The 26,655-nt window shown below is 32.9% G+C and overlaps 1 protein-coding gene across 1 annotated transcript in view; it reads left to right on the plus strand.

Annotated features, from left to right (window-relative positions):
* LOC123708744 (unconventional myosin-XV) overlaps positions 1-25,319 on the plus strand; it is a 69,910-nt gene extending 44,591 nt beyond the window's left edge. Inside the window, exons 24-33 of the mRNA XM_045659603.1 lie at positions 8,856-9,181; positions 18,835-19,093; positions 19,345-19,499; positions 19,899-20,037; positions 20,261-20,389; positions 21,421-21,645; positions 21,815-22,093; positions 23,223-23,411; positions 23,529-23,679; positions 24,178-25,319. Of these exons, the coding sequence (XP_045515559.1) occupies positions 8,856-9,181; positions 18,835-19,093; positions 19,345-19,499; positions 19,899-20,037; positions 20,261-20,389; positions 21,421-21,645; positions 21,815-22,093; positions 23,223-23,411; positions 23,529-23,679; positions 24,178-24,194 (1,869 nt within the window). The 3' untranslated portion in view covers positions 24,195-25,319. The remainder of the gene's footprint in view (positions 1-8,855; positions 9,182-18,834; positions 19,094-19,344; positions 19,500-19,898; positions 20,038-20,260; positions 20,390-21,420; positions 21,646-21,814; positions 22,094-23,222; positions 23,412-23,528; positions 23,680-24,177) is intronic.
* Positions 25,320-26,655: the final 1,336 nt, after the last annotated feature.

Here is a 26,655-nt window from a genome sequence, read left to right on the forward strand (position 1 = left end):
TTTAACGGATTGCAAACTTATTTTGCTCCTCATTTGGGAAAGGGTTGCAGCATTTTATTGTGTATGAAATGCAGGTTTAAACTTAATCCATAATGAGACAAACACACCAATCGTGTTTCACCAGAAATCGAAACTAGAGTTAAGCGTGCGTTATCCGCAGTGCCTTGAGGGGTTATTTTTATCATAGAAATATCAGTTTCAGCAAAAAATCATGTTTCAGATTTAGCATAATATAACACACTTTTAAAAATAACTTCTATTACCAGAATACAATGCCAGATATCTTTTTTAGTTTATCAAGAAATACTATTAGATGAGGCAAAATTTAAAAATGTTATTTCGTATTGTATCCTCCATTGTATAGGAATTTTGTATAGATAAGGCACAACTGATTTTGATGTGTATGTTAACAATAAAGTCGTGCGCGCCGAACTGTAAATCCTGTCAGCTCATTGTGTATACTTATTTATTTATACCCATTTATATTTTTATGTTATATAGAATATTTGTATGGGAATTATTTGAATTTTTAGGTTAGGTCAGTGCCGGATTGGCCACGTAGCAAGAGTAGCAAATGCTACGGCCTACGGGCCTCGCGAATTTGGGGCCCCGCGGTCCAACGTACCCGTAACCGTAATAAAACATAACTTCTACTTAAAAATTTAAAACTCGATTTAATGAAGATAAATCCTAAAAATAGTAGGTATTTTAAAAACTTTTTACCGTAATGTTGAATTATGATCCACATATTTTGACTAGCTATCAACACACATCTACCTTTCAAGCAGCCAGATTTTTATTTTTATAAGAACGTCTTAATCACTTCACTTTGTTGAATTCAATGATTTGATTAAAGATGAAATTATTACTTTGCCCATGCCTAAATTGGTCGTCATTAAGTCCAGAAAAATTTATTTGTAACGATTTTGTTTTATTTAGTACCCTAAACTTGAGAAGCTAAAGCAAACCAAGGGCACCTTGATAGAATTTTCTACAGGCCCCTATACTAGGCCCAGGCCTATAAGGCGCTGGCTTATTTAAATCTTGCAAACAAATCTTGGAAACGAGTTTTAATTTACAAAGAATAGCTATTTACGAGTAATTTTAGTTGCTTTTTTGTTAGCCGAAGGAAAGTAGATGCCCCTACGCACTATGTCGGCTGAATCAGAGCGTGCGCACTTTCCAGACACCATCCACAGGTGGACTGGCCAATTACGACCACTTTCATCACACACACTAGTTATTGCACCCTTTCCAATGCAATGGTGTGTGAATCCAATTAACTTACGTAAAAATCTATTGTATGACTCTAATGGAATAGCTTAGTGCCAAATCTTCGCTATGTAATTTTGTATATATATATAAATATAATCATTTAAATTATAGTTGTAAGAGTCACTGGAAAGCTAAGTTTTGTAGAGTTTTGCGTGTTAAAAGTGGAAAGAAAATTCTGGAAGTTTTGGTAAATTTTTCTTGATTACATCATGAAAGTACAAAATATAAACCTTTATTAGACAGGTTATTGTGTTTATTCTCTCAAACATCGCACATGTTAAAGTGAGAACAGTCCTATGAAAATATGTTATAAAAGGATATTACATGACGTACAAGATCCATGCAACTAAGTAAAGCATAGTTTCTCTTATTGAAGCCTGGATGTGGGTTTAATTGTTTCCTAATGGTATATCCGTGTTGTTTTATACCAAAGGCATTTATATTCTCATTTCTTAAAGATGTCTACAAGGCGAACGACTTAATTTATAACTGGCCGTTATAGTAAATCTTATAAACAAGGCGCGATGTTTTCCGTAATAGTTTTCCCTACTTTTATTTACGCCTGTCCATATGTTTCTGATATCCTAGTTTCTTTAACCAATTGCATTAGTATTATTAGCTATTGTTATTTGTATTAAATATGTGTGTGTGCGTATATATTTTTAAATGGATAGATATATAAAAAATATACATAGATATATCTATAATTTTAAAATGTGGCAGTCGCCACAGATTCTGTACAGCTATGTCATGTTCCGGTGAGCGACATCTAATCGATAAATGCTTGAACTACTATTAAGTTGTCGTCATCATTATTTTTTTACCTGTGATGTGATGGGCTTATTTCTTAGTTGTGTAATCTGTGGTACCATTCTATCGTTTAGAAATGTGGCTACTATGGAAACTAACACTCATAATGAAGCGTTTATTTTTTTGATACTTTTACCATTAATTGAAATGAATCCTTAGATTGAAACTAGATTTAAATAAATTCTATGTCAATTCGTCCTTATACAGACCTCGTTGGCATTCAAATTGCTCATTTTTTATTCGTTAATTAATATCTCATGTATTAAAGTTTTTGTAAACCTTTAAAGCTAAACCTATAGATTACTAAAATACACTAGCACACAAAAATATGATGAAAATTGTAATACAATATTTCAGTTTCATCTTAAAACAAGTGACTGTGAGAATTCATACCAGAGGCCGATGTACGATTGTTTCGTCATAATAAATAATCTTACTGACAATTAGAACTAGACCTATAAATACAGACGATATCTGTACATACAATTATATAGACAAACATATTATATTCGAACGATGCATATTCGTTTCCGTTTTATTCTAACGGAAACAGAGCGCTTCTTAAGTTTTCCATACAAAAGTGTATCGTTACTTTTCTATTTGATAAGTCATAGGCCTCAGTTCTTCCCGTTCGACGCCCTAGATTTTAAAACTGAAATATAAAGTGTACACAATCTATAGATAATAAACGGTTCCTATAATAATTTTGTAATAAATAAATCCTTTATTTACCTTGACAGTGGTATATACTATGATGTGTAATTCATTGAAAATAATTAAATTATTTATTATATTATATTCTATGTTAGTATCTCACCACATTAGAAGCACAAAATTTCCTTGGCGTTTATGTAGGCTGTTTAACAGCTTTTATAAATAAATAAAATTACAATATCGACATGACTTTTATGTTGACGGATTGTAACATATAAACATTATAACGGATCGTGAAAGTGTATCAGCGAGTGCAGTTAATGATAGGAAGCATCCACGGCTCACGCTTGACCGATTTCATGCAAATTAGGCCTTTAGGTTCATGCTGGCTACTGCTAATATGAAAATTACTGATCGGAAGTTATATATACAGCTTTAATTATGTACAGGCAACCATATAACCAATCTTCATTAATTTATATAACGAATGAAACTCCAATGTGTTGCTGAAATATCTATATATAAAATACTAATAATTAACCAAAAACTAAAAATAAGTGAATACAAGTAAAGTAATGAATAATTAATCAATTACCTGAAACAATTATTGAAAGAACATTTAAAGTTTGTTATTTCATAAGTTCTTTAAAACAATTATTTTAATTAAAATCCGAAAATATTCTAGCAAAAATTCTTGTGAAAATTATAGTGACAAGCCAAACTCACGTCTTTTATAATGATGATATTAATTTCGTGTTTTACAGACTTACCAACTCTCAATATTACAATTAAATAAAATGTAAGTTTGAGACATGACATAACTAACAATCTGAAATAAATATTATTATTTCTTTACTTGTGTAGTGTTTAGTAAATAAGAGACGTTTGAAAAACACTGGGAGCAATTTGAATGAATGTTTTGAATAACGATTGTAACTGGTAATTGTGATAAGGAGCTGTTTTCTATAAAAAGTCTGGGTAGCTATTTACTTCTTCAACAAACACGAAATCATTCTTCTTTCGTGATTAAAGTTTGGTGGCTTTTTCCCAATCGAATCGTAAGTTAATATATATTATTCATGAATTAGCGTTGGTTTAAAATTAATTCACGATAAACAATTAACAATTAAATTGTAACATTCATTTAGCTACCATTCATGAATTTTCCATATAAATAAATAAAAATATTGCACAGATTTTTATAAAGGCCAGCAACGCAACGACCATATGGGTGCGATGACTGCCCTTATTGGGCGTCCCTTTTTCCCTAGAATATGTATATAATATAAAAAAATATAAAAATAAAAGTTAGTCTCTTTGTAAATATTTTAATCTATTACATTTAAATGTTGTGTTTTTTCTTTGAATATTAATTATTATTATTATTATTGTAATATACATATATGTTAGGAATTCTAGAAAATTCCAAAAACGAGACCATAAAATAGCAAACCGCCAATTCAGCAGACCAGCGACTCAATCCGCCACTTCTTATGTTGTGTCAATGTCACAGATAAAAAAACGAATTCCGTTCTTGTGTCAAAGTCAAACACAACTGTAAACGATAGTTCGCATTTCCCGGAGTTGTATATGCGTTTCTCGGAGCTGCAACAACCGGTCAGTATGTCCGTGCTACTAAACTATATTTAACATTCATTTATTGTTAATGTATAGTTATGATGACGACTTATATATTACTTTTGAATAGTTCTGAATAGTCATTTCTTTTTTATCAAACGCTGTCATAATATATTTACAAACCTCTCACTATCGTTGTAACTAAGATGTTACCCTCAATTGAACTAATACTTAGTACTTACTTACTTAGAATATACTAATACTAAAAAAAGTGTGTTACAAATACTCCTATATTTGTAACACACTTTTTTATCATACTGAAAGTTGTTATGAAGTAGACCAAAGAGCATAACACAGATGAGTGAAACATGCATAAATTTTTGCTTTATTCACTATCGTTGAACACAATGCAATTATAGAAGATCAATGTTATTTTGCCTTTATCTTAACTATATATATATATATATATATATATGCCAACTTTCATATATGTTGACTAAATTTATCATAAACACGAAGCGGTAATTAAAAATTCAGCGACTTATCGGAGCGACAAAATGAGAATGCATTAATATTTATTAAAAATTATTTGCGATGCGCCTCGATCGAGTGCATAACGTCGCTGGACTTCGTTCGAGCAACGTGAAATCCATATATTTTCTTATATCATTTTTATCAAAAATGAATTGTGTGTGATTTGTGTTTTTGTGAAGATGGAGAATTTCTATGGTGTGATACGGACATTGAGTAGGAAAGCCTTGAAAAAGAAACCCGCTCAGGTATACAATTCTAATTCTCTTTAATACATGTGTCTTTGCTGAGACATCGTGGAACATTGCGATCTAAGTTAAGACTAATAAGTAATTTAAAACTAAGCTTGTTAACTTAAAAGGATATTTAACATAAGAAAGTGTCCAATGACACTACTTTAGGTGAGACATTGTTCTTGCGTTCTACATTTTCACTTAACACTGTTTAGCATAAATACTATTTAAATAAATATAATAAGATTTTTTTATAATTTATTTTATATACTGTACGAATTTTTATTGAACACAAAGAAATTTCTTAAACACATTTTGTCATAGACTAATCTATTTAGTAGTCTTAGAATAAAATAATTGTGATCAACAAGTGAGAACAATACTTTCTACATTTCTGAAGCGATTCGACTTAGAGTCCTTCAAGAAAAAAGCGCACTTGAGAGCCTTCTAACAATGTGGGTGCCTCTGTCTTTCACTTAACTGTTGTATAAAAAAAAAGTTTAATAAAATTCACTCATTTCAGTTATTTAATATTATTATTATGATAGGCAATTATGCATTGCATTAAAATACTTGTTGACCCAATAGCTGCTCATAAAAAGTGGTAGCTGTAATAACTCATATCTCTACACAATCAATCATTTACAGTGCACTCGTCCCTTACATAATGTGCCTATTTAAAAACTAGTGTAGCCGGTACATTCGACTAACGATTACAGGGACGGCGCAGTTGTGCTGCGGTATTTGAGGCCCCTCTGATGCACTAAAGAAAGTTATATTCGAATACGACTAAATTATTTTGGAACGTGAATAATCATGGAATGTTTCAAATGAATATTTAATTTAGATGTTAAAACATAAGCTATTTATTATATATTTGTAATATTATATGTGTGTACATTTTCAATAGAAAACTTTCGTATTTATACACTAGCAGCGTTGTAATGCCTAATATTGAATTATTATAGTATTTGATACTTCATTTCAGCTCAGCGAATTATCTTATATTTGTTTATCTTTGTGAAAGTATTTTTTTTTGCAAGATACTAAAGAATGCAATGTTTTAAGTACTACTTCTAGTACTTAAAACATTGCATTCTTTAGCACTTCTGCTTAAATTGTTAATTATTATTATAAAAGCATAAAATCACTAATAGAATAGAATATACAACGCTAAATAGAAATCTAAAAAAATATAGTAAAAATGTAAAAGCTAAAATTAGGGTTAACGAATCAGAACTAATAATAAGTAACGAATAACGACGTAGAGGAGAAATGCTCAAAAAGAAGATTCTTAAATGAATTGATGAATGAATGAATTTATAGATTGAGCTTTTTTGATTCAGTTCCAAAGCAGGATACTTTGCACAGTAAAGGAGTTTTCTAAGTTTTTTTTAGAATTCAGTTTTACGAGTAGGAGTTTCAAGAATTAGATAGAAGTTGTTGTTGTTGTTATTATAGCGAAGTTTTAAACTGCCCACCTGGTCGAAATGTAATAACTGATTGAACTTTCGGAATTCCGATATATTGTCAAATTTACAAAGACCAAATATAAATCTGATACATATATTTTATTATTGTTATATAATCGTATTTTTTTATACTATACTTTAACTTGGGAGCATGCATGGGAGCTTAATCTTAGGACACGATGAGTAAAAAAATACATACATTTTTAGGTTAGCTATTTTATGTTGGTACGAGGCTCCACAATAACGGGGCCCCACGCGAATACACGCCGCCGGCGAAACCGCGCATCGCGTGCGCATATCTCATTACTAGTAATTACACTCCTTACTAAAACTGATTCTTTTAGATCTATATGCACTATTTCTTTACGTATATTTTTATTCATAAAATACAGTTATAGAAGACGAACGAACTATTTTATTGGAAAATGTATATTAACAAGGTCGTTCTACTTTCATATATTTGCCAAAGTATAATTATTTATTAATTAAAATTTCGTTGAAAGTATACACAAATACAGTACAATTAAAATAATTAAATAAAAAGGAGGGCAACTTATCGCTTTAGAGCGAACTCTTCCAGACAACCACTTAAGACATATAATCAATTAAAAGTTGCGCGTACTGATTTTTTAACTAAAAATAATTCTTCGAATATTTGTGTCGGCGTAAAATATATCAAACACAAAGAACTAAGTTACGTACGTTTATAGTCGTTTCCTTTATTCAAGTATTTTACATTGTATAAGTACAGGCGTACTTTTCTCCTCCACACAAAGTGGCTAAAATAGCTACGCTAAGCTAGACGCTGATCATAACTTATAATAATCTAATAAAATTCATACATCACTTAGAATAAAAATGAAACTCTTTGGACACTTGATCACGCTGGACATGCACAAGCAAAGATTAAAAATGGCTGTTTGTTTCGCAATATAGCGAGGAAATGCTTTCACCATTAAGGGTAATGCTGCCAAATAGTTTTACTTATTTAACTTTTATCTTCAGCGTTAGCCTTGAGTTATTAACAGGTCTTAATTTCATGATAAATAATTATAATATATCGTTGCTATAAATTATATTATAGCAAAGATTATAGATTTTATTATAGCCTTTATTCAGGTACTACACTACACTAAACTACACTAAGTCTACGTAATTATATTTACCCAAGTATTCGACGTCTGACGGAGTAAAGGCCTCCTCCAAATTCTTCCACTTGTCTCAATCCCTCGCGACAATTTTCCAATTCTGCGCCCTGCAAATCCTTTTATTCCATCTTCCCAAGTTTCTGGTGGCTTTCCGCTCTTTTTTATTCCCACTGGGCATCTGGCATCACATTGCAAAATTATAAATATTAAAATTCATATTTCGCTAATAAATAGTAACTTTTGACTTAACATTATTTGTACGTGAGAGTTTAAACGTTTAAAGATTGACATGTTCATAATTCGTTCACGCTTTCTCGAGCGATCTGCATATTTCTTGCTACACAGCATGTGTTGTGTACAAGAAATCGCCTATTAGTAGTAGTAACAATTTATATTTCTTCAATAACAAAATAGACAGTTAATTTATTAAGATTAATGCTCCTGGTAATATATTCACGGGATATCGTTAAATAAAATAAAAATTCACGCTTTGAGATGCAAAGGAAAAGCGAAAAAACATAGGCGAGTTTTCGCCTCTTTCCCCAGTTGGGTACATTTCCCCCTTTTAATTTTTAACAAGCTTTATGCGTGAGGCAATTATTTGAGAGTATTTGTATATTGTAGAGAAATAAAAAGTACCCTAGCGTATATAGGTCAAAGTCAAAAAATTAATAAATCAGGTCTGGGGCTCAGATTTCTGTATCTGTTTCATGATCATTTGTCAATCTAATCGGCAAATAGGTGATTAGCCTCCTATGCCTGGCACACCGTCGACTTTTTGGGTTTAAGGCAAGCCGGTTTCCTCACGATCGAGCCAATGTTAATTGTGCATATAGATGAAAGTCCATTGGTGCACAGCCGGGGATCAAACCTACGACTTCAACGATGAGAGTCGCACGCTGAAGCCAGTTGGCCAACACTGCTCATATTGCAAAAGTCAAATAATAAAATTTTACAAAGACATGCCTACAGAATAATAAACGTGTCATTATGACAATTAATTATGATAGATTATATGACATTTGCATATGGCTATTTTTATATGGCTGTTTGTTTTTTAAATATAAATAATCAATCTGAATATACCACTACTTTGCAAATAAATAATTTATTAAAGCTTGACCTTTTAATATGTGAAAAAAAACTCTTTACAGATACAACCAAAACCTACCACAAATGGCACGACCAACGTTAAGGACAGGCTACCAGAGCGAGAAACACGTGAACGCGAGACTAGGGAGTCCCGGGAATCCCGCGAGTCCCGAGAGTCCAGAGAGTCCAGAGAGTCACGAGAATTAAGGGAAGCGCGTGATATCAGAACTGCCCGAGAGAGTCGGGAAGAGGAGTTAGATAGAAGAACGAGCCCACCGCGAGAGAGGGAAAGAGAGAGGGAGATACTCGAGGAAAGGAGAGAACAGCAACATGATGGCAGACACCCACTGCTGCAGTTTGCAGTTGATCATTTTAGGCAGAGCCCTGAGTAAGTACTCTTTACCATAATATCTCATACGAGTCGTTTTAAAAAAAAATATTAGGCGTTCAAGTCCAAGTACTGTACCCAAGTTAGTAAAAGCTAGCATTTAAATCGATAAGTTAATTGAATAGATGGAAATAGAAGATAATTATAAAAGTAAATTTTCTCTAAATTAAAAAATATATTTACTGTTACGTATCTAATATGAAAATTATTTAGAAGCTATAATTATCTACATACATCGTACCAAACACAATTTTACGTTCCTTGCTACAGACGATACATGCATGATACATTCCCGGCTCATATGTATGGAACATATGCGGATGTACTTTGAATACCTTTGCGGTACCAAAAAAAACCTCTCTGCGCATTTATACCTTTAAAGTACCTTTTAAGTATTCCTCAATATAAACATGTTAATACCAAAAATAATTATTTACTTAATAAGTGTGATTAATCGAATACTTATATAAATCAAATATTCAAGTGTTCATGGTGCTCCACTTTCCCATAACCGTCTTCTGCTATTCCATCGCAATACTCCATTTCCTTACCTAACTACATATTTTTACATTAAAGTTCATTCGACTCGCAATTAATGCGAGATAATATCAAAATACGTAATACATACTAACAATGGATTATAAAGTCTGTAATAACGCGTGAGTTTGTTCCACATTACATTAAGAAATAAAGATTGCGGATTTATAATTACAAAAAGATTACTATTCGAATCTTATTTCGCTATAAAGCCATAATTATCAACTGATTATGTATAATTTATAAAAATCTGGTATGCGAAAAGTTCAATATCCTTAAGACTTAAGGCTTGACACGCTGAGATCGCATGTTTGTACTCTATGATGTTTATAATCGATGACATGTCAACCACAGAATATCTTATATATAATTGCTATTCGTTTGTCTCGCTAAAACTCGAAAATTGTTGGATTTTGCTAATTATGACCTTGAATTCAGGGAAGGTTTAAACGGTGGGAAACACAAATAATAAGTAAAGAAAAATACTAAAAACGACAATTGAATTTTCGAATAAAAACTGTTCCTAGCTCAGAAATATTTGATGTCTTTTGAGAAATAAATCTGACAGTTGGTTGTCATATATTTATACAAATTTGTGTTTAAAAATTGTATTAAGTTTTGACGTATGACGTATGACGTATGACGTAAGATGTATTTTATTCGAAGTTCACCGACTTGTTTATAAAAAAACATCACATCAATGAAACAGATACAGAAATATGAGACCCAGAAAAGGTTGTAATAAATGTTTATTGATCTTAAATGGCTATAATCTCTATAATAAAAAAGTTGTAATAAAAAAATTCTGTTAAAGAACTTTTCAATGACATATTGTCATCAAAACTGTGTCGACTTTGTATTGTTCCCAAGGAAAATCGTGGGTGTCGACATTTTCATTCAATGCGATCATTTATTTCTAGGGCTGATGCTTTTATTACTTTAATAATAAATAAATAATTTAACCGTATTGAACGAAAAGCGGTTCGAATCATCGACTAATCCCTTTCCGAGCGGCTCGACCCTTAGGCGTTACGTAGAAATGTGGGATATCTAAGCATCTTCTACCACCTTTACTACGGAGAGTGTTTAGAGGACTTGTTCGGATCAATACCTGCAGCTGCGTTTCGTAATTGGACGTCGAGGCAGAATATGAAATTCCACCCGTATCACCCCGATTTCCGTCGTTTCACAACTGAGCCTTTTCTAATGTAGTTTTTGCCGCGTACTACCCACTGAAGTAGTTCCAAGCCAATTCTGTTAAGGGTCCGTCAAGAAAAGAGCGTACCAATTCTTAAACAGCCGGGAACGAACTCGCGAGCCGTCTGCATTGAGAGCGCCCATAGGCGGGCAGTATCACTTAACATTAAGGACTCATGCCCGCTTGTCTCCTGTTTTATAAAAAAAAAAGTATTTAAGTTACAATACAAATTGCTCTATAAATTAATGATGTAGAAATTTACATAATGTGAACAATTGCTACGCCCAAAATAGAACATTAAAAATTAATAGTGAATTGGAATTTTAGCGTTGCCTTGCTTTATATTTATACTGAAAAAACTTTTTTCGACACAATTTACTATTTGTTTTTCTGTGCATAATTTAAAGACAATAATACATTTAATAGTAAGGTCTGAAAGTGCTAATGTCAACGCTGAGAATAAACAAATTACGACCTAATTTCCACGGCACAATGGCGTATAGCTTGCATTGTGTTGTGCATCAAACAGTTCTGCTTACTTTACATAATTTCAGCTGTTATAACATAAACATAATACAGAATGTTACGAAATTCTCCTTCGTTTAATTAGTGATATAATTACTTAACAGAAATTCTGTTTTACAATACAAATGGCTATTGTGGGTAAGAATTTTGGTTTACTGTCTATGTACCTATTACAAGTAAACAGTATCTATCAAAAATTATAACATTAAGTCATCACCAAACCATTCGTTTTAGTTAATTAGTGTGAGTGTAGTCTGCTTAACACTGATATATGGATAAAAAGTAGTAAACAAAAACAGATTTTTTTCCCTGTAATACTAGATTATAATGTAAAGTTGTGTGTGCGGAATTTATAAACAAAACCCTTAGGTTTATTAAAAAATAATAAAGATAACTTATGCTGAGGTAAGGTATCTTTATTATTTTAAATCTTATATTTTCTTTAACTATTACAAATATCATTAATCATTCTTGTACTAAAATAGCTGATTTTCGAATGTGACATGAATAATGAACGCAATTTATTTTGTGATAATTCTACGAAAAACATCAGAATTTCCATTTGAATAGTCAAATATTATAATAAGGTTTTTTTATTGTATAAGCCATTCGTTTTATTTCACAAAGTATTTGAATCTGTACTATTAATCGAAAACCCCATGCTTTAGTTATGAGTTATAGTTCGAAACGGCCATGTCAATGATCTTAAATGTAGGCCAAAAATTTAAAGTCAAAAGATTCGAAAAGCTCTATTTTTTGCATAATCTGTCCGATTCGGTAATAGTTTAGGCCAAGGCCGTGAAACAATGATCCGTAAACTCTTGGGAAAAACTGCGGAGCCCTAGTTAGTCTTGTGATGAGCATCGTTCGCGCGTAACGCATTTGACAGTTGACATCGTGCACTAGCTGGTTACGATGCCGTGCGTCGCGACGGTGGCGCGGATGCTCCATCGCATGCAAGTATCCCGAATGATCTGTCACATTTGACAGTGTGATTTTTATGTTTTTTTTTTATATTGGCGCCATTATAAAAATCAGTGATCCGTGAAGTGAAATTTAGGTGAAAGCAAAATATTTACATAAACAATTCGATATGGTCCAAAGACTTCATCCTGTCTGAAATACCATACAAATTTACATCTAGTGTTATTGTCTAATGTGCTGTATAGTAACTAGCACAGTACAGCACTCAGTTTATTTTAATTTAAATATGTACTAATTGTAAATTAAATTCACTTGCATACATAGTAAATAACAATATTAGCACATTTATAGTTTTACTCGAACGAATACAAATTATGATGTAAGTAAATTATTTGTTACTAAATGTTGTTGATCAAATATTACGTGTGCGTAAATTACTGTTCGCTATACTGTGTGCATATTCATAAAGCAATTAAGTATCTTCCAATAAGTGAGCTCGCATATTAGCTATAAGAACATTCAATATTGCCATGTGAAATTACTTCCTAGTAATTATAAACTTCACATGCGCGTATGTAACATGTAGGGCTGACGCACCGAATTTTAAAATGTTTTTACCAGATACGATTACACTTAACAGACAACCTAAAATAGTAGGAACGTTCAAGTAAAAACAGTTTCTCTTAATAACCATGTTCTTCCTAATGTTCATTTTATGTCAACATCATTTACATATAATCTTAATATGTTATATGTAAAAGGATGAGACGAAGCAAAAAATACTTATGAACACTTCGTTGCAAGTACTCGTATACAGAAATACATTACAATTAAATAAAAAGGACCGGGCGGCCTTATCGCTTTCTAGCGATTACTTCCAGGCAACAACTGAGAGAAAAAAGAATTAAATTAAAGGTGCAGTGCAAAACTGCATAAGACACTTAGACAAAACTATTGGAACGTTTTCATAAAATTTTCTTAATATCAAGACTGTAGCCGAATAAAAATTAAATTTGTTGCACGAGTTAGATAAAAATAATTACTTTATAAAAAACAATTTGGTTTTATATTACATAGATAGAATATACGATACCTAGTCGTAAAGACCAAAGGTTTTTGGTGGGGAGTATTTTCTAGCTTATTTTTACTATTATGTTCCGTGGAGTCATAACCTCCAGGCGACAAGATCAAAAAGATGTCATTACATGAAGCAATAGGCATCCCCTAGTTTAATAAGAACGTGAATAATTACAAAATATCGTGTACAAACAAACACTAAACGGTCGAATGAAATTCAAAGTAATTGATTAGGTCCGTTCAAACACTTTCGCCCGAATGCGTGCGCGCACCTCAGTTACCGGTCATCGGTCGAACGCGCTGGTTTTTAACATCGACTTTCCGATACATAATTTAGAAATATATATTATAACAACTGAATCCGGACTTCACTCGAATGGGTCAAATAACGTTTTTGAAAATCGCCGAAAGAAATAATTTTTAAAGAATTTTGAGAGCAATGAACTCAAGTTAAATATCAAAACTGCAATTTAGTGTTAAAAGTTAGTTTTAACGGATAGACGTGATGTATTAAATTATTTTAATCGTCAGTATTGTGTTATAATGTCTATAAAAGAGGATGTGGCCGAGATGTCGGGAGACAGTCTATCGTGTGCAGGAGATGGTGATGAGGAAGAACACAACATCTTGTGAGAATATCAATATTGCAGTTAATTACTAATTTGCTTAATTGTTGAATATACATAATAACATTTAGGCTGTGTTTTTATACCTATTTATACTTTAGCCTTAGCCTTTCTAAGATTCTTATGCCCGAAACATATTTTTGATATAAAAAATAATTATTCACTTAAGAAAGTTAAATGATAGGTTAGGAAAAACCGAAAATCAAATCTCAAATAATTTTAATGAACTTTCTAATACCATATTCTTAATAATAACAATAAAATTGTCCCTCCCCGTTCCTGCATATATTTGCTGATCAGCTGTTATCAAGCAGAAGCTATAATATATTACATATACGATATTTTTTTTGTCCTTTTTTTCTGGGGAATCAAGCATGCTCCAGGTAAAAAAACAAATCGATCTTCGATTGTGAGGTAGTTGCATGGATCTGGTTAGCACTTTGCCTTCTTAAGTTCTCATGTCATTTTCATGAATATCTTTTCTATAATATATTTTCATAAATGTGCTTCACCGTGCGACTCTCAACCCTGAGGTCGTAGGTTCGATCCCCGGCTGTGCACCAATGGAGTATATATGTGCGTATTTAACATTTGCTCGAACGGTGAAGGAAAACATCGTGAGGAAACCTACTTGCTTTAGACCCAAAAAGTCTTCGACGTGCGTCAGCCACAGAGGGCTGATCACCTACTTACCTATTAGATTAACAAATAATCATTTGCTCGAACGGCGAAGGAAAACATCGTGAAGAAACCGGCTTGCTTTAGACCCAAAAAGTCGACGGCGTGCGTCAGGCACAGGGGGCTGATCACCTACTTGCCTATTAGTTTAACAAATGATCATTAAACAGATAGAAATCTGAGGTCCAGACCTAAAAAAAATGTAGATTGATTTTTTATTTTCATAAGTATGTGATTGTCCTTATTATAAAATGTGTAAATCAGAAATAAAAGGGCCGATTATTATAACAGCTTTTGTACTATTTAACTATTGTCTTTATTGCTAATATACAGCCATATATAGCCATACTTCATCCCTTTACCTTCATATATTTTACCTTAATATTTTATACTTTGCAATAGTCACGACATTCAACATTCCTTAATATCAGGATTATTGAAACATTCTCTGCACAGACTATATAGATAAATATAGTTCGTATTTCTAAGCCTAGCTTTAAAAGGTCATTTATGATTGGAATGGAAAGTTGTAAAGCAACCTACTGCTATATAGCAGGCGCCATGACAATAATTTAATTATGTCACTTATCTCATGGTCCTATATTAAGCCTTCTAAAATTAAATTAATGTATCCTGTAATAATTCATTGCGAAAGAGGCCTAATTCTTACATTTTTACTCAGTTGAGTCTTATCGCTAAGTGCGATTCTTGTATGTCAAATATCACATGAGTAGTCAAATATCTTAATGACATTAATGATAAATTTACAACCACGCATAACCATCCTTAAAACAATATAAATTACGGAAATAATTTTCGATTTATAAGAGAACAACGCCGATGAGATTTACAGAAGATACTTTTAACATTACATGCAATCCATTGGTATACAATGACGTATACAAAATTTGTTTGTAGGTGTAATAGCTGTATGCTAAATGACAAATATTTTTTTTTGTAATTTTAATATCATTTATAAGTTTTTACTTTTATCTATAACTATAAATATCATGTATAAACCAATTTTAAATTTAATAAGTTCAATTTCGAATTCGGATAGGATAGATATATAGTAATTCCCCTATAACGTGGTATCGACCCATACCGTTATTAACTTCGGTGGCTTTGGCTTTAGTTGTTTAAAACATGAGCTTATTTAATAAGTTAAAATTAGGGTTAGTGGGGTAGCGACACTGGATTAACAAAACTAACTTGACTCATTGAAGAGTTCGTAAATATGTGTCACTTATGTGTTAAATATTATCGGAAACGAGAAATGTTAAATTACAATTTATGAGTGTGCTAAAAACTAACATATTGGTTTCAATTGTGCGATGATTGTTAACATTTTGTTTACGCTTCTAGTTATTAACTTAAATATATATATTATGTAACTAAACAAATGTTAGGGTACATAACTCGCGTTATAGGAGAAAACTACGCGTTATAGGGATACAGCTTTATAGAGGGGATAACTGTATTTGATACAAAAGGAAAAATAGTGCAGCTTACCTAAATCTTGTTTAAAGAGCGGAAACATTTCCGCGATCTCATAAGATTTTCTACGCACGTGTCTTAGTTAGAGCGTTTCTTTTTTCTCATTGAGCAGCTGAGCTATTGACACCAAGTTATATAAAACCAAGCCTATTAAAACTGTGATTTTACTTAACTAAGTGGCCGAGATTCATTCGCTGTTTTATAGATTTTTGTATATGTTTACTGAGGAAGCGATATTAATTAAAACCTACAATTTCAGGATTTTTTGTTTTATTTTCGCTTTGTTTGAAATAATATAAATAGCTTGACACTTCCATGAATACCAGATTCGAATTTTAAAAATTACATTCCCTATGGTCTGACATAATTTAAGTAATAAATTAAAAAATATATCAGAGGCGCTACAACCTTTTTAGGTCTGGGCCTCAAATTTCTGCATCTGCTTCATGTTGATTTGTCAATCTAATAGACAAGTAGGTGATCAGCCTTTTGTGCCTGACACACGCCGTCGACTTTTTGGGTCTAAGGCAAGCCGGTTTCCTAACGATGTTTTCCTTAACCGTTCGAGCGAATGTTAAATGCGCACATAAAATGAAATCCATTCGTGAAAAGCCGGGGATCAAACTTTGAAGCCAGTAACGCTTATGATTATACTAAAAACGTTCTAGATAAAGATTGTTGTCTTAGTACTTAGCCATTACAACTTATGCAAGATTACGTCAGTACAGTACCTACTAATTAAGTTACATGACTTGAGATTTAATTGATAATACGCACACAATAAAGAAGTTTTATTGTTAAATATTATCACATTCAGGATGTAATTGGACACTCTTTTACTATTTTTTACGTATTTTTCCAAACCCGGCTGTGCACAAATTGACATCTGTGTATGTGCGCAAATAACATTCGCTCGAACGGTGAAGGAAAATATCGTGAAGAAACCGGCTTGCCTTATACAAAAACGTCGACGGCGTGTGTAAGACACAAGAGGCTGATCACCCTGCTTGCCTACTAGATTGACAAAAGAACAAGAAAATTGAGGCCCAGATCTAAAAAAAAGATTGTAGCGCCACTGATTTATTTCATTTTTATTAATTTTGACTTATCTTTTAACCAATATACAAGCAAAAGTGTTCAATCAATTGGAATTTGTAGACTAATCTGAAAAGGGGCTTAATAAATATTATTGATTTCGCAACAACTTTATATACTGGAATACGTATACTACGCAAAAAGTGCTTAAAAACAATCGGTTACGGTAACTAAACAACATATTCACTACAACAGCGACTACCTTCCTACTGTGGGGAATGCGGATCATTTCCACTTTCTTGCGTTTGCGCATTGTTCATTATTTAACGACATATACGCTGCAGAACCTATTGAATTTCGTGTAAAGTTTTCCCGCGGTTTTGCATAAATAGTTTCTCGGTATGGGTGTTACACTTGATAAAAAGCTTTATATATAATATTATTCGTAAAAAATAAAGGCGGTCAAAATTGTATGTTATTCTTGTATTTCGTTATGAAGAATAATATCATAATTTCATAATCAACAATGTAATCTTACCTATGTGTTACTTACAACCGAGTCTTAGTTTTATGTACTATACTGCTGAGATTTATTACTTTTTTTTACTGTATTTAAGTCAAATAAAGTTTTTTTTTCAACCAATATATGTATGTAACCTTTCTATATTGATTTAAATAATATTTATTAATTGTAAGATGGCTTGACATTATTTACTATTCCGATAACATTAATATAAAACCATAATGAATTAAATATTATATGAATAATTTATCTATGGTTACAACTTTCCACCTAAAATATTCATATATTTAATTAACCCGTACGATGATGTAATTATTTATAACCAAAGAGACTTTGCTTCCGTTTTCTTAATAACTAATAACTAAAATAACATGTTTACGTAAACATATGTATGTACTTACCTAGCAAAAGCATTTTTTATTCTTATTAGTTAACATTTTAACGACTGTACAGTCAAGACCACGTTGAAGTCGTCACTTGCTTAAAATCAAACTTTTTCCATCCTCTGTACCTACTTCTATACGCAATCTTGATTGTATGTGGAGCAGAAGGTTTTCTAAGGCGTTTGTATACATGTATAAGTATCTGAACTCGAGAACAGAGGTAGTTTGTTTGAGGACCCCCAAAAAGCCTCGATTCAATAAATATCAAAATGATTTACAAAAAAGCAATGGCAAATGCAATCTTTTTATTGACATTTTAAAATATTACAAATTTCGATGACACAGGGTTATTCAGCAAATTGTTTATTGAAAAGCAACAGACAGATTACTTATCGAGTGTCGAGTGACGATGATTGGCAGAAAGTGTTTCGAAAGTGTAATATTTGTTTTAAATACTTTTTAGACAATTTAGCTTTTCGAATTGTGTAAGAAATGTATTAGGAAATTCTTCATATAGTCTCATATCCAAACACGTCATTGACACATTTTTTTTTACTGAAAAGTTCTTCATAACCTTTTTTGTTTCCTTTGCAATTTACATAACACGTTAAAATGCTTCACTCTATTCTAAAGTTCTAATCTTATTGCAGATTGGAAGTTCTTAAAGCGGATTCGTCTCTAAAGAGCAAAGCTAAACGCAACGAGTGGACTTGGAAGGCTCAAACCGATGTCGTCAAGTGGCAAGCCACGCCCCTCCGTGCTCCATTACTTCGTCTACCCGCAGCATTAGCTCCACCGGCCTTAGAATGCTTTACATGCGTAAGAGCATACTGTGGCGATTTGCAGCCACCAGAGAGAGCTATGCACCAGGATTTGACTGAAGTCAAATGTGTCTACACTGTTCTAATGGTATGTTGTTTGCGTTAAAATTATATGTTGATAAAACAGGTCTACTTAAATATATCTAGTCAAATATACTTGTAGGCGAAATTGTCTCGTAAGAATTAATAATCAAATATAAAACATGAATATTTCAATTATTATTCTTGAAAATACACAAAATATAATTAAAAACAGAGCCTCAAATCAAAACGGTAGACTAAATTGTTATAACGAATTTCACGTTTACAAATTTTTCTTTATCGTGATTGGCATTTCAGCATTGCCACTCAGTCCCAGAACTCCGTGATGAAGTTTACTGTCAACTGATGAAGCAGACCACGTCAAATAGATCCACCACACCCGACTCATGCCAGCGTGCTTGGAGACTCATGTCAATTCTTGCTGCATACTTTACCTGCTCAGATACACTCAGGTACGTTTTTTTAAAACTTTTAAACACATTTAATACTGTTGGAATAGAAACACACTATAACTACACTTAAATGTTATTGGTTTGCATTTGAATACATAAACATAATAAATTGGTATTATCTATGTATTTGACAAAATACTAAATACATTATAAGGTCTATTTTTTAAGTCTGTATATTTTCTGGTTCTTGCTTGTATCGTTTACTTACACGTTCACAGGTATTTTTTTTGTTTTTAAATAAATAAAGTGTTAGCTCAAATTACATATATAACACTGCCTCTTTCATCAACTTTGTGACTACACCTCACAATTAAAAAAATAGATTTTTAATCGCTGTATAATAGGGTAAAATAGAAATGAGATGATTGAACTCTTTAATTAATAACTTATTTTATTTAGGCCATTCTTAGTGGAGTACTTGTCAGCGGCGGCAGCTGATCGGCGAAGACCCTGCCAAGGAACTGCAGCAGTTTGTCTCACCAACTTCAGGAAAACCGTCCGATGTGGCGGACGCAAGAATGTGCCCAGTATTGAAGAGGTATTTTAGAAATACTTATAAACAAACTGAAAATCATTACGCAATCTTAAAAGTCCGTTGTTATATAAAATGGTATCATAAAATAAACAATATTTACTAGACTTTTCCGCCCCTTTTCTCATAGATCTAGCTATCTATTAATATTTTATTAGGTATATATTTAACAAAATTTCCATGACAAAACATTGTTCTATAGTTAAATTTTTGCAACCCTTATTCATAGGTTACAGCCGTATCAGCCGGTCGCTCAGCTCGTCGCCAACTGTACCGGCTGCCAGGCGGCGCAGAACGAGTCGTCAACACACGTTGCGCTACCACCGTACAGGATATTGTTGATGAGCTTACGGAGCTGGTGAGTGTTATAACAGTAACCGAACACAAATAATACTTAACGATTTACAAAATTCATCATCATCAGCCTCTTTATTTGGTCTATATCTGGACGTAGGCCTCGTTTTCCTCTAGTACATCCACTGGAAGCCAACCTCCGTGACAATGTCGTTAGTGGACCTACGCGGTCCTTCAGCCGAAGTTATTATGCACAAAACTATTGAATTACAATATATAGCATTGCGGCCATTGACAAATATTGACGATTGTTATTTTTAAGTAATCTATGTTTTTACTTTAATTATATTAATCAGTACACCTACACAGACATGTATTCAAATAAGAATTCTCGTCGAAAATAGGTTTCTACCTTCGGCTACCATTTTATTTATTTTACAAAACAATATTATAAATCAGGAAATGTTATATTGGGAAACCATTATGGTTTGTATTAATGTAAGCAAATCTTGTTTAGGAGCGCGAAAAATGCATATAAAAATAGGTTTTTCAACTCTCATTTATGTTGGTTAACGTTAGGCTATCTAATAACTGACCGGGTAGTCAATTTATAAGCCGCCGTAGCAAAAACCTTTTCTCGCCATAGACGTTGTTTGCTTTCGATTTACTGAGACGAACTTGCGTTAAAAAATGTATACACCATATAAACGGAGTGTCGGTGGTTGAACGATCTTAGTATATAAGTTTTTAATCTGTTCGACGTCCTGGTGAACAAACCTGTTATGTTTCCACTACACTATTGTAAACTTCTTTTTTTTTCGATTTTGTATACAATAAGCCTAGTGGCTTCAGCGTGCGCATCTCATTCTTGAGGTGGTAGGTTCGTTCTCCGGCTGTAAAACAATAGACCTTTTGTCTATGTGCGCATTTAATATTCGCTCCAACAGTGAAGGAAAACATCGTAGCGAAACCTTGGCTTAGACCCAAAAATTGGCGGTGGCAAGCACAGGAGGCTGATCACCTACTTATCTATTCAATACATATCGATCAATCAATCAACAGTTAGTTTGTACCTGATAACGAAATTTTTTTCAGATCGGCGTCCGTAGCGAAGCAGAACGCGCCGAATTCTCACTATATTGCATTGTCTCCGGTGACGCACTGACCATGCCTTTGGCCAGTGACGAGTACGTCCTAGACGTCACCACTGAGCTCCAGCGAGCTCATCATCCCTTCTACCTGATCTTCTGCCGGTCAGTGTGGCACCACCCACTGAGAACTGACGCCCCACCGCTGTACACTGAAGTTCTTTTTAACCAGGTATTTATTACACAGTATACTAATAATATATTTTTTAACTGTTATGGTCTCCGAGTCAATGAAAAAGGAAGCGTTTATATATACATAAACCGATGGGTAGAAAAAGATAAATTTTTGTAGATATATCGTTTGGGAACTATGTTTCTCACAATAATTATAAAAATTCTAGGTGGCACCGGACTACCTGGAAGGTCTTCTGCTAGTTCTTCCAGGAGGTGGTCCGCCAGCAGCCAACGTAATCCGTGACGCAGCCTCAGTGGCTGCCCTACTCCATAGAGCTGCTGGCCTGGCTGAACCCCCACATCCGAGAGACCTGAAGTTCCTCCTCCCGAAGCCATTACTGGCGTTACGAGACCCGAGACCAAATAAATGGGCCTCCTGGGTAACTGCCGAGTGGCCTCAAGCTAGAGCTCTGTCTCCGCAGGCTGCTAAATCCAAAGTACTCCAGGTGTGTAACCTCGTATTAACGTATTTTTAAAATGTATTATAGCTAATTTTGTTATAAAAAAAATATAATCACATTTGACAGCGTCCAATAGTCCGGCCATTTCCTTTGTTCAAAGCTTCTTCTCCTTCAGAGATCCTTTCATCAGTAGTTTTAACATAAATTGTAAGTGTTAAGTAGAAATAACTACATTTAGTGCCGTTAATATGGAAGAGACTGGCTGTTCACGAAACACGCAATCCTATAGTGTATTCTTTTAAAGAAACATCCTTATTTATTGTGAAATAATTTGGCATGAAAGTCGGCTTAATCAATTTAGTTTTCGTGTTTTATATTTTAGTACATGTAATAATTACAAATAGGATTAAAAAGCAATGTTAACATATGTGTTTTGCTTAACATTTTATTACATACTTATTTTTACGACCTGTGTAGTAAGCTACTATCGTAATTTATGCTATTAAGTTTAATTAAATTGTAACTAGAATTAAGTTCAGTGGCGGTTGTTGTAGATATGTTCAGATATATGTTAAATGAAACGATTTGTTTGAAGCTAGGTAACAAGAGACTTCATAAGCTTATAACTAAGATGACATTAGGGCTAGTCTGGTTGCGACGCTGGATTAACAAAACTAACTTGCCTTATTGAAGAGTTCGTAAATCTAAGTGACAGTTATGTTATTGGACATTATCGAAAAACTAAAGGGCTCATATTGGCTTCAAGTGTGAGATGTTTGTTTACATATTGAAAGAAAACAATTTTTTTACCGGATTAAAGCTATCTGTATTATTATAAACTTATAATTATTTACATAATTTTAAATTTAAATTTTTCCGACGTTTCTCGTGCTTTACAGCGTGCGTGGTCACCGTGACCACAAATAGCTTTAATCCGGTTAAAAAATTGTTTTCTTTCAATGTGTAAAAGCTATGTTAACCAAAGACAATACTATGTTTGCATATTTTTAATGCTTCTAATTATTAACAAAAATAGATATATGCAACTTAACTAATGTTAGGTTACATAACACTAGACAAAATCTTTTTTTTTACATAACTTTATCCAGAACTTTTTTTAAGCTACCGTACTGTATGGAGATTCGTAGATGACATAGATTCTGTCCTATTATAGGTACTATCACGTTGGGCCTTATTCGGGTCTTCGTTCTTCGCCGTCCGTCGCGTTGGCGGAGGGGGCACGGGGGGTGAATGGCGCGAGTTCGTCCTAGCTCTGAACAGACGCGGCGTACATCTGCTGCACCCACACACACACGATACGGACACACATTGGCCGCACGCGGAGCTCATTTCTACTAGAAAGGTAATACTTTTATTTTCTACGGTAAATTTCCTCACATTGGAATCAGATAATTGACTTAATTTTAATTAATATTTTAAGACAATACAATTACATGTATTTTCTCCCCTTATCCTACAGGTACGTTCCGAAGATGGCACTCTATTTTTGGACGTGAAGTGTGGATCGCTACTGCAACAGAGAGTCACACGGCTTCAAGCAGAACAGGCACACGAGATCGCTCGTCTCATACGGCAGTACATTGCGCTACAGAGGGAGAGACACGATACTGGTAAGAGAGAGATTTTACCTATTTTGAGAATAGAAGCAAATGCTTGATCATATGCAGACCTTATTGAACTTAGTATTTTTCGATTTTTAAGCAACCATGAGTATATCTGACCGTGCTCGTTACTACGCGAGGTGACCGGTCGGACACGAATTCGTGTATGCGGTTGAAATTAATTTCAACCTAATTCTCGTTGATTAATGTGTACACTTGTTGTCCCCACTATTATATTAGTGGGAGGGTATTTCAATGTACTTATAGTCGCTTTTTTAAGTATACATTACTATATTAAAAACTGACAGTAAATTTAAATTCTATAATTTTAGTCATTTAATTTATGACATTCATCTGTCCCTAGATATCGAAACCCTAGACAAGATACTCTGCGACAGGCGTGATTCGCTTATTTAATTCATATGATAATCATCACGTGACTAATATTTCGTTTTTGCAAAAGTGCTTGTCTAAAGGTTATTAATTATTGGTATATTTTCTTTACAGATATGAACAGCCAGTAGAGTTTGTGAACCTACTGTGCATACCTCAATCCGTCCAAATCTGTGGGTTGGGTTTAGACCTAAGACTTCATCGCATCATATTGTGATAATTTTAAGTGTTCTATCAAAAACACGTAAAATGTTATAATTTTTATAAATGACATTTAATTAGTTTATCGAATTCTTTCCTTTTAAATTCTTAAGACCTTAGTGGTTCGTTTTTCTTCCTTTATTTTGCCATGTCTTATAAGAATTTATCTTTGGTACCACCAACTATTTTAAAGAAGATGACCCTTAATTAAGCTTGCACCTTTGATTTTATAAAATCAACTCAATTACTAGTTGCTATTTCCTCACTATACCAATACTGCATTATAATTTTCTCTCGCCTAAATAATACATAGGAAAATGTACGGTTGATATTTTAGATTCTGACACCTATAAAACCCTTACTTTTGCAGAAGTTGCTCCAAGGACGAGATTTAGAAATGAGACTTAAAGCTAAGTCTAACTCTCGTATGTCAAAAACGTATTAAATTTTGCCACACAGAAGTCATAGTTCGCGCTAATTTTCGTTTCTGAATCTAACCCGAAGTCTTATTGCTACTACTAACAGACGCGTCACCTTTCCCGAGGATTCAAATAGGTATTATAGATAAAAAAATATCAAACGCAAAACATTGTTAAGTCAAATATTAAACGATCACAATATGATGCGAGATCCAGTAGAGTAAAATGAGAATAGGATTCTAGAATTCATTAAAATAGTTTACTTCTATTTTCATTTTAGTCAAGTTACGTTGTATTATATTTTATATAATTTATAGAGTATAACCAAAAAATATCTATTGTCACAATTTATAACTTGTCTATGGAATTCGTATTATTCGTCTATAATATTGTTTTTTCCATAGACAAATATATCGATAGTTTAAGGTGCTAATACGAAGATATGTAGATCGAAGTACGATAACCCAGAGTTGTTTATATTTATTCGAAAGACAAAACGTGCTGATTAACAGTGAGCACCTAAATTTTGTGTAGGAAAAGACCGAATAGGTCGGAGTCATGTTTATTTTTATATGAAATTTTATATTGTAATTATAACTGAATGTTTGTACATGTCAATAAAGGTATACAGTTTTATTAGTTTTTATTACTTTCCTTATTAAAATTAAAAAATTACCCGTCTTCATTAATAGATTATTGTCAATGTTAACTATATGGCTCTCTCGTTTTCGGAGGTCCTATTTCACACACTCTATTCGCCTTCATCGTTTAAAAATATTAAATAAAATCTCAATAATTTTAAATTTAAAATTATTTTCCGACGTTTCGCGTGCTTTACAGCGTGCGTGGTCTCCGTGACTGAAAAAGCTCAATAAGTTATAGTATTGAGCTATATACAGTTATGTTTATTTCAAAACCCATTTTAAATCGTACACTAACCCAGGCTTATGCTTTTGTTTTTTATTACCTATAATTACTAATGAAAATCGCTTCATCGGCTCGACAAATGTAGAAAATAATTAAATTAATAGTTATTATATATCTTACCGATGTTTGCACCATTCTTAAGATTTTCGATTTAAACTTAAAGTATTACGTTAGTGTCAACTTAGGAAAATCTAATACGGTTGCAGGCTGTCAGTTTCCGAGATTTTTCGTTGATTGCAATCTTCCAATAGTCCCTTACTAGGCTATTATTTAAACATACAATCATTATTCTACACCAAAATTCCATTACACCAAAATCAGTATAACGCCTAACCCGATATTTTCTTATTCAAATACCATTTAACCAATGTAAGTCCCGTAACCCAACGAGTCAGACACAGACATATTTCTACGTCTGTTTCATTAATAATTTAAGGCACGTAAGTGATCAATCACGGTGCATTGATTGATCTTTCCTCTCAGTGTTTTGTTTTCTTTGCATCAATTTTTTGCACGACCACAGCAGAAAAGCGGTCTTGGGCGCTAAAGAATTTAAGCAAATACCTAGTGCTGATATTTTTGCCCTCCTTTATTAATCTTTAGTATTCAGATTAACGCCTTCCAAAACCAATTTAAACTTAAACATTTAATTGTACAGTAATTTGTAAAATTAGTTAGGTAATTAGGTTACAGCCAAATAGTTTTGAATCAAATTTAAGTGTACTGAACATGTCACACACAAAGACATTCTTTTTACCGATAAATACTGTAATTTCAATGTCGGTAATTAGTACTAATTTGTAAATATATTGTTTCTAAGATGCGGTTGACTAAAATGTTTCTCTTGATTTTTCTACAAGTTAAAGCCGGTTTCAGCAAGCTGTCGTGAGATTTACGGCCGTTTCAGGAGAGGCTCCATAACATTCCAGAATATTGTAATTTGCATAAAGTTAGTCTTGTTTTCATTTTTTCTAGCTATTTCAGGGCAAATGTAGAAGACAGGTAGAGTATTTAGGTATTTAGGGACTGGTTATACCCTTTTTGA

The sequence above is a fragment of the Pieris brassicae genome, chromosome 4 (assembly GCF_905147105.1).
Source record: "Pieris brassicae chromosome 4, ilPieBrab1.1, whole genome shotgun sequence".
NCBI lineage: Eukaryota > Metazoa > Arthropoda > Insecta > Lepidoptera > Pieridae > Pieris > Pieris brassicae.